The sequence below is a fragment of the Xyrauchen texanus genome, chromosome 14, assembly GCF_025860055.1.
Source record: "Xyrauchen texanus isolate HMW12.3.18 chromosome 14, RBS_HiC_50CHRs, whole genome shotgun sequence".
Classification (NCBI taxonomy): Eukaryota; Metazoa; Chordata; class Actinopteri; order Cypriniformes; family Catostomidae; genus Xyrauchen; species Xyrauchen texanus.
This window is the reverse complement of record NC_068289.1, coordinates 35,717,651-35,732,595: the sequence shown is the minus strand read 5'-3', so window position 1 is coordinate 35,732,595 and position 14,945 is coordinate 35,717,651. Positions and strand designations below refer to the sequence as shown.

At 37.1% G+C, this 14,945-nt stretch overlaps 1 protein-coding gene across 1 annotated transcript in view; it reads right to left on the bottom strand.

Moving 5' to 3' along the window:
* Positions 1–511: 511 nt before the first annotated feature.
* The window catches only part of clasp1a (cytoplasmic linker associated protein 1a), a 110,514-nt gene continuing 96,080 nt past the window's right edge, over positions 512–14,945 (bottom strand). The window contains exons 38-44 of the mRNA XM_052142484.1: positions 14,448–14,688; positions 13,815–13,871; positions 9,987–10,159; positions 9,636–9,764; positions 5,297–5,503; positions 4,793–4,909; positions 512–3,511 (exon numbers count right to left, since the gene is read on the bottom strand). Coding sequence (XP_051998444.1) covers positions 3,425–3,511; positions 4,793–4,909; positions 5,297–5,503; positions 9,636–9,764; positions 9,987–10,159; positions 13,815–13,871; positions 14,448–14,688 — 1,011 coding nt within the window. The 3' untranslated portion in view covers positions 512–3,424. The remainder of the gene's footprint in view (positions 3,512–4,792; positions 4,910–5,296; positions 5,504–9,635; positions 9,765–9,986; positions 10,160–13,814; positions 13,872–14,447; positions 14,689–14,945) is intronic.

Genomic DNA, 14,945 nt, shown 5'->3' with positions numbered 1-14,945 from the left:
CATGTAATATATATTTTTTTATTAATTGTCGTTTTCATATAAATGGGGGAAAAACCGGTGTTACGAACGTGACATATTTCATTAACAGTTGAGAAAGCTGCACTTGCATCATGAAATCTGCAGACATTGACCCCTGAGACATATGATATTATGTTATAATACCCATCAAAGCTGCATGATGAATTGAAATAAGATTGAAATCACAATTTTTCCATGGTATGGTTGAAATTTTTGTGGAATTGCCCAAAAGCCTTATGCTTAAAGTTAGTTTTGTAGAGAAATATAAATGGTCTTCATGTTAATTTCTTTAGAAAATATTTTCATTATTATGATTGAAAATGTAACCTCTTAAAGGAAACTTCCAGGTTGAATACAAGTGAAGCTCAATAAGCAGAATTTGTGGCATAATGTTGATTACCACAAAACTTTATTTAGACTCGTTCCTCCATTCCTTGAAAAAAAAGAATAAAAAAAAAAAAAGAAATTGTTAACAGCTTTTGGCAATACTTTTGAAACAGTAATTTAATGTTTTGAACTATTCACTTCCATTTAGGGGTGTAGGAACCATTATAACTAAGAGGGACATACCTCCCTTACTTTTAGAAATAACTAAACATACCCCCCCCCCCCCAAAGAAGCCTCTGCTAGCTGGTTGCTTTGGCGGTGGGCGGAACTAACTCAAAAGTGGTAATCCCATTGGCTTGCACTCACATGTCACAGTGCTATTTCAGCAAATCAGTTCAGGCGAATGCAGACAACTTGATTAATATTAATGAGCTCAACAGTGCCTACAGACATAGCTGTTGGCAATATGAGTGTACCTGGGACAAGACCTGAGCAAATGTTTAATCTTTAACTATTGTAAGTAACAGCTAAACAGATGAAAACATTTGACATTTTGGTAACTAAATCTCATACTCTTTATCGTTAGTCTTTTTCAGTGCAACACTGAATGACCAATAATGGCCGTGTCTCATTGAGAAGGCTGGTGCTAGGCACCTCTTGGATTTGGTTAAGAGAATGGTTTTACATTTGAAATACTTTCAAGAAACTTAAATATAAGAGTTTTGGTTTAACCTTGAGTTTTGATTTATTTTGCTAATTACTTAATTCCAATACTTCCATTTGTGTTATTTCATAAATGTTATGACCTTATTGTTATTCTACAATGTGGTAAAAATAATACTACAAAATAAATGTATTCAAACGGTTTGACTGATACTGTGTATTTACATCTGTATTGACGGAAAGCCTTGGCATCACTGTCACAGGGACTTACAAAAGCCCCACTTTGTTAATATTTACAGCACTGGACTAAGTACACAGTGTCACATATGTTTATAAATGTATTGGTGCATGAATTGTAATGCATACCAGAGTTATAACATATTGAATAGCTACACAACAAAATTACAAACTCATTTTCAGCATTTCAGGGATGAAAAAAATAAATAATTGTTTCTGGTTGTTTTATTTCTAGGGCTAACTTGAGTTGTTGTAAATCTATTACAAGCCTTTGAAAAAAAAAAGTACATTGGGACAGTGAAGAAAATAACATAAATGTATAAATACAAGAGTGAATCAGTGTCCAATGACAAAACTTAAAATATATCATGCTTAGTAAACAATCTGATGGAATACCGTGTCAACATTTCAGGAAACTCAGAGAGCTTTTAAATTAATACTCGCACTGCTGAACCTCACGACTGGCTTTTTCCTTGAGAGTAGCCCCAGTTTAAACCAAAATGATGGTCTGAATCAGTTAAAAATTATTAGAAAGAAATGCTGCATTAAAGGGTATGCACACACTATGCATACCTATAAAAGCCACATGCCCCAGAATATAACACTAAATGAGAGTAGGGTGCTTTCAATGTCTGTCCTTAATTTCGAATATGGTCTGGTTTCACAGTCTGAGGACAAACAGACATTTTGGTCAGCTCCCATTTCAGTTTTGGACTTGCTTGCTTCCCCACTTGGGCAAAATATTAATAATAACGATAATAATACTGTATTTACAGACCAACCAGTCTGCAGAGGTGGCATGTTTTCTCAAACAGCCAAACCTAGGTCAGCACAGGATGGTTATGTCATCGAAACATGCAGGGTATTTGTTCACGTGCAAAAGAGTGCAACACCATTTTTACCTTATTTTCTTTCAGTGGGGGAGTGAGAAGCAATGATTAAAATGTATGTACAAAATACTAAACTCCCAGCACTGCAAAATTCTGCAGATGAACAAGGAAAAATAGAGCCCAGACCACTTGGAGAAAGGATCGCCTCTACTTTTACAGACAGAATAGAGGGTTTTCATTAGTGTCAAAGACATGTGGTGAACTTGCGGTCTCATCCTTTAACTTTGTAGTGAGAATGCCTGTGGACATTTATATCTTAACAGTCTTTCAACACAGAAAATATGAACGTAAGGCATAGCAGTTTTGAATTTTCCATCACAATCTTCTTGCTCCTAGAACATAGACTGTAAATGGGTTTCATTCATTGTTTGAGGATGAACTCCTTTCCATAGAAGTGACAAGCATTTGAGAACTTTTAAAAATGACCTTGTTTGTAGTGGCTCTTTATAATTTACTCACAAAACCCATCACTTTTTCAAAAGAACAAGAAAAAAGAATCTACATTCAGAAGTTTGTCCTTGTGTTCCGAAGTGAGGCCTTTTTGTGTCACATTTTTAACACATAATCACGCATGCGAATTAACTTAATGCAAAGGTGTTACAATTGCCTTATTAAAGACTTTGAAAAAAAACCCCACAAACAATATCCGACATTTTCAACATTGTGGGTGTGATATTGCGGTCCCATGTCAGCTTGCTTGTACAAGAAAGAAAAATATATACAAGAATGCTATTCATTTAGTCCTACATTTTTTGGTTGTCATTGTAGCCAAACCTACAAATTACTTCGAATTTTCCTCTTTTCTTTACATGTATCACTTGGCCAGCCAAATGCTCCACTAGCATTAACTGAGATACAAATGATGCATTAGCTAACCCAACTGTGCCCATTTAAAATCCAAACAAGTGAATTGAGCCTGTAACACCACTGTAACATTAATAAGTTATTACTTTTAAATCACCTCTTCAGAAGTTGAAGAATGCCTGTTTGCTCCAATTAAGGAAGCATTGCCAATCATGGAAGATCTGTTCCCTATCAAAACGTCAGCATGCATTTTGTTTCCCTCCATCCAAACCCCTTTACATTCAATGTTTCACAGATGGAATGACATATGAGAGATTAACAAAGAGGTTTCCTGGAGCTGGATGAAAAGAAAGTTGATTGCGGTGAGCAATGCGTGTCTCCTGGGAAAATCCAGCAAGATTGGGATAAAGCAATAAAAAGGATGTTTGGAGGAGGCACAACTGTATCCAAACACAGGTGTAGGGAACGGATTAGAGTCTATCCGGCTAGCTGTGAGAAGACACATCTGAAGAACTGCTGCTGTTGCTGTTGGTCGTCTGGGCTCTCTTAATGTACAGATTTAGCAACTTCATCTGTGGAGTGAAAAGACAGAAAATAGCTAATTTTAATACTGATTAATACAGACTGACTGCTCTCTCAGAGGAAAGCAAGTTATATTTGCACTCTCTAGTTGCATTATTTAAGAAGGACTGGGTTAATGTTTATTTCTGCATTGTCTAATCAGATGTTAAAGGAATATTCTGGGTTCAATACAAGTTCAGATCAATCGACAGCATTTCTGGCATAATATTGATTACCACAACAAAAGTTCGACTCGTCCCTCCTTTTCTTTAAAAAAAGCAAAAATCGAAGGTTACAGTGAGACACTTACAATGGAAGTGAATGGGCCAATATTTGGAGGGTTTGAAGGCAGAAATGTGAAGCTTATAATTTTATAAAAGCACTTACATTAGCTCTTCTGTTAAAACATGTGTATTATTTGAGCTGTAAAATTGTTTTAATCATGATTTATATAGTCATTTTAGGGTTTTGGGGTTTGTTGACATTACATCATCTTGGCAACATAGTTGTAAAATTGGCTATAACTTTTGAAACAGTGAGCATTTTGATGTTTATGGATTGGCCACCATTCACTTCCATTGTAAGTGCCTCACTGGAAGCCAAATTATTGCTTTTTTTAAAGAAAAGGAGGGACAAATAAGAGTCAAAATAAATTTTTATGATAATCAATATTGCAACAAATGCTGTCGATTGAGCTCTACTTGTCTTGAACCCAGAACATTAATTTAAGGGATTTTTTTTGTAAGCTTTATAAGGGATAGTTCACCTAAAAATTTAAATTCTGTCATTATTTACTCACCCATGTCACAAGAAACTATATTTTGCTTCAATAAAATGAAGCGTATTTTCAGAACCATTACATTTTTTTTTGCATTGTGATATTATTTATGACAATTAAGCACACTTCATCCCTACATACTACAATGCTTAAAAATAAAACAAAATACTTTTTTATTGAATTTCACAGGAAATGTGCTTAATTATCATGGAGGAACATAATCACATTGGTCCTACTGGTCATTTCTTTTTGCAGAATATATATTTGGGGGGTGATATGTGACTTGTGTTTGTTTTTGAGAGTTTCATCCCTTTAGTTTTGTTAGAAATGGAGTTTCTTGGAGTTGACAAAGAGGGAGAGAGAGACTAAGAGAGCAGTGAAAGTGGGTCAAGTTTAAACACTTGAACCAGTCAAAACCAGGAGGAAACAAATAAATAGAGGGTAGCGTGATAAAGAGATTAAACAGGGGTGAAACTGTACAGAGGACCTTGAGATGGTGTGCATATGATAATACCTTGCTGCCCGTGAGCTGTGCCAAATGGGTCTTCAGCTCCTCACCAATCACAGAGTAGATGGCCACTAGACAGAACACACTGGCCTTGCGAACGCTACTTTCAGTGTTGTCATAGCCCTGCAGACAGACACACACATGCATGCCATGAAGAGTGCAAAAGTGATAGAGCAGCGAGGTGGGGGCAACAAACTCTTTCTGGTATAGTTTGTGGTATAAATAAGGCAGAATATTTCCAATGAAAATTTTTGCCAGGGCGTTCAAAGATTACTGAAAGGGCTGCAGAATCACACACTTGAATATTTTAACAGCAGGCTTGATGCTAGGAGATCTTTATTTATGTTTGGACCATTACAAGATTCTTATAGACCTCTGGGAACAGTTAATGAATAAATAGCAAGTACATCACAATATGTCAACAAGGGACTGGAAAATGTATATAATTTCTTAAAGTGACAGAAGTAACTTTTAATCATAGAAATGTTGCCATCAGCTTTAAAGACTCACTTGTAAGAGGCCAGGGATGATGTCTGGCAGCAATTGATGCAGAGACTCTTTGGAAATGCGCTCAACGACTTTGCTCTGCATCTTAATAGCAGCCAGGTTGATGGGGTAGTCTGCAGTCTGTACGATAGGACACAGCACCTTGATGCATTGCTCTGGGTGAATGGACCCGGCCAGCGTAGAGGCAGCCTCTTCAGCCGCCCTTACCACCTGCAAATAGAACATCAGGACGGCACTTGAGGGAGTTTGTGAAGTTTAACAATTTCAGCATATTTCTGTTTGACTGAGCAACATCCAGAATACAATTTATAAATTGGAATCACAAGGAATTTGATGATTCTGGATCGGATACCGATTCCACTAACAATTGACATTCCTTAGCAGTTCCACGAACTATTATTTTAGTAATTTTGAGGAAAAAAGCACTGACAATTTTTTAAATAAATATATATATATATATATTGTAACACTATTGTATTCACTCAGCAGTCTTATGTGAAAGGATTAGATCATTTACAGAATAGTGATAATTAGGTCTGTCAAAAGAATAAAATATTTAATTGCGATTATCGCATAATTTCATAATCAACATTTGAATACAGTCTAGGCCTATGTTTAATTATTAGGTTCATTCATTTGTGTGAATTGACACTAAAAATAAAGATTTATGCAATGACACTCTTTACTCCTCTCACTTGCACATTTCTGTTTTCTTAAATAGCAACAAAACACACAGGAAAGGCAACAAGTAAATAAAAACTGCAATTATTAAATAATATAACAACTTTTTACACACTTTATGGATGTAATCATGTTTAGAATAATGTATTGTGTAGGACAGAATCAAATAGTTATAATGGCAAACTGAATAAATGTGTTAACAGCAATTAACACTTTATTCTCTTTAACTCTGTGGCATTTCTCAAACTTCACTGTCACGTCTGCAGTTAGTCCAGAATGCTGCTGCAAGATTGTTGACCGGGACAAAAAATACACAACAATATATCCCTGTCACGATTCCCTGTTGTCTGCCCTGTGTTTCTCCCTTGCCATTTCTCCCGGACTACACTTCCCACAATTCCCTGCCCTCATCACTGCCAGCTTGATTGTTCTCACCTGTTAATCATTATCCCTGTGTATTTAAGCCCTGTTGTTTGTTCAGTCTTTGTTGGTTGTTAAATGTTAGGTACCGGTATGTCTGTTCCTGAATGTGGTCCTGCCTCGTACCCGTCGTGGATGGTCCTCTTGTTTATATTTTGGTTTCCCATCGTGGATGTTTTGTTTGTTCCTGTGTTTACCAGTCGTTTGTCCTTGTTAATTTTCAATAATCTGTGTGTAGATCCTCACTCCTCGTCTGATTCGTAACAATCCCAAGTGTTAACATCTCTTCATTGGCTTCCAGTCAAATTTAGGATTCAATTTAAGATTTAATTATTTACTTTTAAGGATTTACATGGCATGGCTCCTCCCTATATTACAGATCTCCTTCAGCAACACACGCCTTCTAGACTACTAAGGTCTTCACAGAGTTTATTTTTAACGATCCCCAAGTCCCATCTTAAGTCAAAGGGAGATCGGGCCTTTTCAGTGGCGGCACCACGGCTGTGGAATAGCCTTCCACTACATATCAGTTCTTGTACATCAGTTGATGTTTTAAAATCTTATTTGAAGTCTCACCTTTTTCACTTGCTTTTAACTGTGCTTAATGTGGGTTCTTATTTTATGTGTTTTATATTTTCTATATTATGTATTTATATGATCTGTTTATGCTATAATGTGAAGCACTTTGGTCAACATGTGTTTTAAATGTGCTATAGAAATAAAATTGATTGATTGATTCAAATTGTATTAAATAACATGAACTAACATGTTAATTTTGACAGCTCTAGCAATAATACATCATAAATTAATTGTATCATACAAACATATTTATTGCATATTAAATTGTACCTAGCAGTCTTTGTTATCTCTACTAAAGCCATTCCATGTGTTTAGTTTGTCTTCTTTTTTACCAGGCCATTTTATGTGCCCAATGGGTCTAAAATTTAAGCAAAAACAAAAGAGGTCATGATGATTATTTTGGTTATTGGTATTTGTTTTTTGTTTTTTTTCAGAATTACGTCTTCGACAGTTTAATTAAATGTTAGAATCAAAATGGTGTCTAATCAAATGAAATTAATGAATTAAAATTTTATTAAAATCATATTAGAATTATTTGAATTTAATAAAAATTTTTAACATAGCATTGCATTATTTTAATCAAATGAAGTGCTTTTATACAAAATCCACAGTGCAATTTGTCCTCACATGTGAACTAGGCTTTTTTCGCCTAGTTCACGTGTCCATATTAAATCAAGCATTTCTGTGTTTTTTTGACAGTAGTTTCTCATCTCTGGATAATCAATTCGCTACATGGCCCAGTGTGATTAATAAACCCCCAAAAGCTGTGATTTAAAAAAAATAAAAATAGTCTGCATGTGCTGTGCGCTTTACAGTGAATGAGCTCTCTGCTCTCTGTCATTTACTACACAAACAGAGAGCGACATGATGATCATGATGCAGTGTTTTCAGTGTACAAGTGACTGGCTTAACACATTCACCTTGAAGTGTGCAGAACAAGCAGACTATTTATTTATTTAATTAAATCACAGCTTTTCAGAGCCTGGGTAGCTCAGCGAGTATTGACGCTGACTACCACCCCTGGAGTCGCGAGTTCAAATCCAGGGTGTGCTGAGTGACTCCAGCCAGGTCTCCTAAGGGAGGGTAGAGTCACATGGGGTAACCTCCTCATGGTCGCGATTAGTGGTTCTCGCTCTCAGTGGGGTGAGTGGTAAGTTGTGCATGGATCGCGGAGGTTTGCATGAGCCTCCTCATGCTGGGAGCCTCTGCGGTGTCATGCACAACGAGCCATGTGATAAGATGCGCGGATTGGCGGTTTCAGAAACAGAGGCAACTGAGACTTGTCCTACGCCACCCGGATTGAGGTGAGTAACCGCACCACCACGAGGACCTACTAAGTAGTGGGAAATGGGCATTCGAAATTGGGAGAAAAGGGGATATAAACACATTTATATACCGCTTTTCATTGTAGGACATTTCACTATTTTATTTTGATTCATTGTGCATTCAAACATACATTTTTAACCAAAATATGTTAAATTCTGTGACACTCCACTTTTTATAGCTAATGCCATTCTATATGTGTTTTCCACATTAATCATAGGGCCCTACATTTGGTTACCAAGGTATAAGCAGACTCAAATCACTGAATTATTGAAAATAAATTCACATCCCGACTTGTAAAGGCCATATCACCACGCCACTACCTCCGGAGAGAATATATATATATATATATATATATATATAAAAGAAATGTTTAATTAACGATCCAACCATTGCCATTCTCAAAATGTTAAAACTACATGTTTTTGTAGTTAACAGCTACAACCATGATAAAAAAAAAATTATGATGTCATTAATGATTAATGTATGCAGTCATGAAATCAGAGACCCTCTCCTCAAAATCCAAACACAATTGGTCAAAAGAGACACATATTATCAGGTACAGTATAGCGATGGCGCCTGTCCACTTGTGATCGGATCACACAAAATGCATCTTTAATACCAGGAAATCAATAGGTCACACAAACAGCAGGAGAATGAGAGTGAAGATAAAAACAGATGCACTAAGTTAAAATAGTTTTCTTTTTTCTTTTTTATCTGTCAAAATGATGGACATCAATTGGAATTATCTGTTCATATTATGAAAAAAAAAAAAAAACACAACCCCTGATGCCCAGTTCTGATCGTTACCATGTTTTTGACAAATGGTCTCATTTATTATGACTACAGACCTTCTACAGTGCCCCTGGTGCACTCATCTATTTATCTAGTTGTTAGGTTTGTTGGGTTGGGTCATCTTGCTGAAGATGTAACCAAGGTGCCCTGTTTCCGCTGGTGCAGATGATGGGTTTAAAAGGGATTAAAGAGACCAATCAGCTTGCTCCTCTCTAAATAAGACCCTGTACAATGAAAAGTCACCAGGCCAACCACATGTGAGGGCTATATGGTGTCACTGGGGTGTTGCTTAAAGGAATACATTTCAACAGTACATTCAAGAAAACAAGACCTTCTTTTAAAACATCACAACACTGTTAAATGATTATGACACCTTACTCTACAACTCACTGAAATACAATATATAGTGTAAAATGATTTGTATTTTGGTTTAATAACGTATGTCAGGGATTCTTAGTAAATCTATGACATTGTAGGCAGTGTCATATGTATGATGTAATTACATATTCGCTTGAATGAATTCTTTGAGAGGGTTGATCCTAACCTCCTTATGAGAGTCCTTGTGGGCTTCTAGTGTTTTCATGATGGTGAGTTCTGCATAGTTCTTGAAGCGTGCTGGTTGGTTTCTTAGTATCTCCTTCAGAACCCGTAAAGCTAGTGCTCGGATGGTGTGCTGAATGAGAGATAATGCATTCTATCATTACTAACCACTACAAATACGCACAGCCAAGAAAAAGCTCAGGCACACAATGCTGGCACATGTATGGTACAGCATAACAGGACTTCATTAAAGCTAGTCTATGATTCTTTATATATATATAAGATATTAGGTTTATTTAGAATGTGTCAATTAAAAATGTGTGCTATATGATGCATTTGGGCAGTAATGTCTTACATCTTTGTCCCCGAGTGTCTCCAATAGCAGCAATAGGATGGTTTTGAAATGTTCGTCCCACACAGCCAGGCTGTCCTCACGTGCAATCTTCAGCAGCTCGATTAGAGCTCCCTTCCTCTCCTCTACTCGCTCGTTGTGATTGGACAGCTCCTTAAGTAGGTCTGCCACCAGGTCTGAGAAAGCCAGAGTGACTCAAGTCAGAGGAAAGGATGGAGAATATAAACAAGCTATTGTCCAGCTTTGATAGTACTAGAGCTCAGCATTTTACAAATATTTCACTGTCTTTATTGGATCTGAATATTTGAATATATTATATCAGATACACTTAGAAGTAAAATGTCATTATGAGACAGCAATGTATGAAGTATAAGTGTTCCATTATTAGTTTTAGGCCACATCCAACACAAATCCGTTTTTGTGTGAAAAACGTAGTTTTCAGTTTCCTAGCGTCATAGATTTCTTAAGTATGCACGAATGGAGAGCATTTTCAAAACGCTCAGTTTTTTGGTGTAGGCGAATGCTGCTGTAGTGTGGATGAAGCATAAAAGTAGTGAAATCAATGTGTTTTCAAACAAAACCGTATCAGTGTAGATGTTGTCTTAGTAAGTAGTTAGGTGCATTTGTTTTTAACATTCTCTTTGACTCTGGTTAACCATACTTTTTGCTAGGGCTGGGTGATAGTCAGTCTCAACATTTTACAGGCTTTTTGATGATATTCAATATATCTTTCTCTATAGCTGTATTTGCTTGATCATTCCTCTGAAGTGTCAACAGCAATATTTAACTACAACTAAAAGTATACTTTTACAAAAATATTTTAATTAGAGCAAATGCTGCATTAAAGTGTTAATGTACACTCACCTAAAGGATTATTAGGAACACCTGTTCAATTTCTCATTAATGCAATTATCTAATCAACCAATCACATGGCAGTTGCTTCAATGCATTTAGGGGTGTGGTCCTGGTCAAGACAATCTCCTGAACTCCAAACTGAATGTCAGAATGGGAAAGAAAGGTGATTTAAGCAATTTTGAGCGTGGCATGGTTGTTGGTGCCAGACGGGCCGGTCTGAGTTTTTCACAATCTGCTCAGTTACTGGGATTTTCATGCACAACCATTTCTAGGGTTTACAAAGAATGGTGTGAAAAGGGAAAAACATCCAGTATGCGGCAGTCCTGTGGGCGAAAATGCCTTGTTGATGCTAGAGGTCAGAGGAGAATGGGCCGACTGATTCAAGCTGATAGAAGAGCAACTTTGCCTGAAATAACCACTCGTTACAACCGAGGTATGCAGCAAAGCATTTGTGAAGCCACAACACGTACGACCTTGAGACGGATGGGCTACAACAGCAGAAGACCCCACCGGGTACCACTCATCTCCACTACAAATAGGAAAAAGAGGCTACAATTTGCAAGAGCTCACCAAAATTGGACAGTTGAAGACTGGAAAAATGTTGCCTGGTCTGATGAGTCTCGATTTCTGTTGAGACATTCAGATGGTAGAGTCAGAATTTGACGTAAACAGAATGAGAACATGGATCCATCATGCCTTGTTACCACTGTGCAGGCTGGTGGTGGTGGTGTAATGGTGTGGGGGATGTTTTCTTGGCACACTTTAGGCCCCTTAGTGCCAATTGGGCATCGCTTAAATGCCACGGCCTACCTAAGCATTGTTTCTGACCATGTCCATCCCTTTATGGCCACCATGTACCCATCCTCTGATGGCTACTTCCAGCAGGATAATGCACCATGTCACAAAGCTCGAATCATTTCAAATTGGTTTCTTGAACATGACAATGAGTTCACTGTACTAAAATGGCCCCCACAGTCACCAGATCTCAACCCAATAGAGCATCTTTGGGATGTGGTGGAACGGGAGCTTCGTGCCCTGGATGTGCATCCCACAAATCTCCATCAACTGCAAGATGCTGTCCTATCAATATGGGCCAACATTTCTAAAGAATGCTTTCAGCACCTTGTTGAATCAATGCCACGTAGAATTAAGGCAGTTCTGAAGGTGAAAGGGGGTCAAACACAGTATTAGTATGTGTTCCTAATAATCCTTTAGGTGAGTGTATGTGATTAATTAAAAAAGGTTTAACATGTTAATTTTTCTTAATCATTAATAATGCATGTACTATTTATTATGTAAGTTATTATAACATAAACCAGCTTAAACACTAGTCAGAAGGGCTGAACCTTGAGGATGTGTCCGCCCGGAGTCATTACAGGGACATGCACATCACAAACATATACAACAGTGATTCAGTGTCAGAGGTAAAGTGATAGAGAAAGGATCTTTTAATGCCATTTGTTGTACAAAACAAGCCTAGATGGAACTTGAGACAGAAATCATGTATTTTTCAGCCTCTGTAAGGCACAATTTAGTTACCACAGAAGCACGTCAAGTCTAACTATCACCAAAACGCAGAATGAGACGTTTTTGTCTGCAAGCACTTTTAATGTGGAGTTCAAAGCAGCGCTTGACGCTGGTGCTGACACCCTGACATGAATCATGAGCGCAGTTTCACAATTGCTGTATCAAAATGGAAAGCCAGTCTGCCAGCTAATTAATATTGTGCTGGATGAGAGTTTAAGAGATTTAATGCCTACTGCAATGAATATGCAACTGTAACAAAGTTCATTGGAAAGGAGGAGGCAAGAACCGTCTTGACAATATAAATAATCTTTTAAAACAAAAAGACACAACAATAAAAACATGCAGGGCAGCTGCTCTCTCTCTCTCCCGAACTGCCACCTCCGTTCGCCTTTATCCCTCTCTGAGGGCTTGATAAGCCTGATTAGGGGCCGGGGGTGCAGCATCACGACACGGCCCAACCCTCCCTGTCACAGCAACCTATGGGGAGACTTGTTCTTTTAATAAGTTAAACTCCTAATTAGACTTTGGGAAATGTTTAATGTAACAAGAATTGTTGCTGTTTTAGTACATTTCTGTCTATATACTGTTGAAGGGTTTGTTTGGGAAATGTTAATAAAGCATTATATTGTTACATATAGTTTTGTTTTCTTTCCTAAGAAGAAAATAAATGAATTTTTTCAGGAAAATAGTTATATTTAGAGTTCAATTTCAGCACTTTCAAAATCTGTGATTAATCACAATTAACTACAAAAATTATGCGATTAAAAGAGATAAAAAATTTGAAACACCTGACAACATAAATTGTATTACATGCAAAATGCCACGTGGGGAATTCATTTAATACTTTTGAGAGATAATGCAAATGAACTGTTGAATCAGAGTTTTGAACCGATTAACGACAGTCTAAACATCTACCAATGCTAATGTAATTTACTCTGTTACTTAAGTTTAATCAGAGATGCTGTTAAAATACATCTATCTTTACAAGGCTCTCATACTCGCAAGTTGCAAGACATGGAGAATTGCGAAACTAGTCTCCTTAAAATCACTGCATATTAAAAGTTTGTATGCATTTTATGAATATTCCATATACCACCCAGCCCTACTTGTTGCATAGCATTTATAAATTGTGCTGTGTTTGCAAACAATTAAGTTCTGTTAGTTACAGCAAAACAGGAGTAAGCTTTAAGAACCATCACCATATTTGAGTTTATACATTTGATAGCAACCATTCAAAGACTCCTATTATATGTCTAGTACTGTCTTGTATTAGTGAAGGCAGTTTGTAGCAATGTTAGCACATGACCATGTTAGCAAAACAGCTGTGCCATTTAAGATGAGTTGACATCACATGGCAGACACTGGGATGAATGGCACTGAAGAAGAGGAAGTGGAGGGGGATAAAAAACTGAAAATGCAACAGTCTTGTTGAACTGTGCAGGTCTTTACCAGGAGTAAAACCCTTAGTCAGCACCATCTTGTTCTCACCACAGTCTTGTCGACGGCCTGTAATAAGGGAGGGACAAGAGGGGGGACAGCAGGGGATGTGATGACACATAGACTTCACAATGCTACACCTGTGTCCCTTAAACTTATCGTCATAGGGTTAATAACCTGTTTATGTTTAGTTTTAGTCTCTGAGAATCACTATTTGTGACAGTTTCACACAGCCTTTTTTTTACTACAAATATACTAAAGGTCAAAATCTGTGCCATATACCCATTTTATATTTACAGTAATTATGTATTTATATTCTGAAAATATATTTTCAGTGAACATGTCCGATGCATCCACTATAAGATATTTGACTAATAAAATGACATGAATAAAACACATTTTTACTGCTTTATATAACACAATTATTTTTATTATTATTCTTTTTTTACTTGGACTTTCTTGTATGCTTTTTCTTGCTTTTCAAATTTTTTTCATCAGCTTTTAAAGCCATTTTTTAATCTGTTCATTAGTTTTTCACAATTCAAGATGTTCTAACAAAATCACACACAATGGGAGCAGTATGGAGTACAGATGATGAAAACAGTGAAAGTGGATGTATGGAGTTTGAGAAGCGTGTTGACTCACAGTCACGGAACTGTTCCACGTCGTCATCAAAGACGGCCTCTTTCAGTGCGCTTTTATCATAGGCCGTGATTGTGTCTCCGTAGCCATAGGGGGCAAACTCACGTGACCGTGGCACAGCAAAAGATCGGGGAGATGGTGTGTTGAGCAAAGACGTCTTGTTATCCAAGGCGGTTCGACCCCCTTCCGTTACATCCAATCCCAGTCTGGCATCAGACCCCGGAGATGCCCCTTCCCTTCCACCCTGAGAGGACACGATAAAGAGTGTTCAAATACATACTGTATAAAGCTGTTCAGTCATGACATCAATTTGTATGCCAACTCAGAAGGCTTATGTATTTTTATTGCTTGAATACATGTGCTAAAATTAATGTTTGAAAGTAGCATCAGCACTACTGCCCATGTTCTGTACGCAGAACAAGGATGTGAGCATACGTGTTTGACAAATGTTACGTATAAATCATAAATCAAAAACTGCTATTCTAAAAACCCATTAGAAAT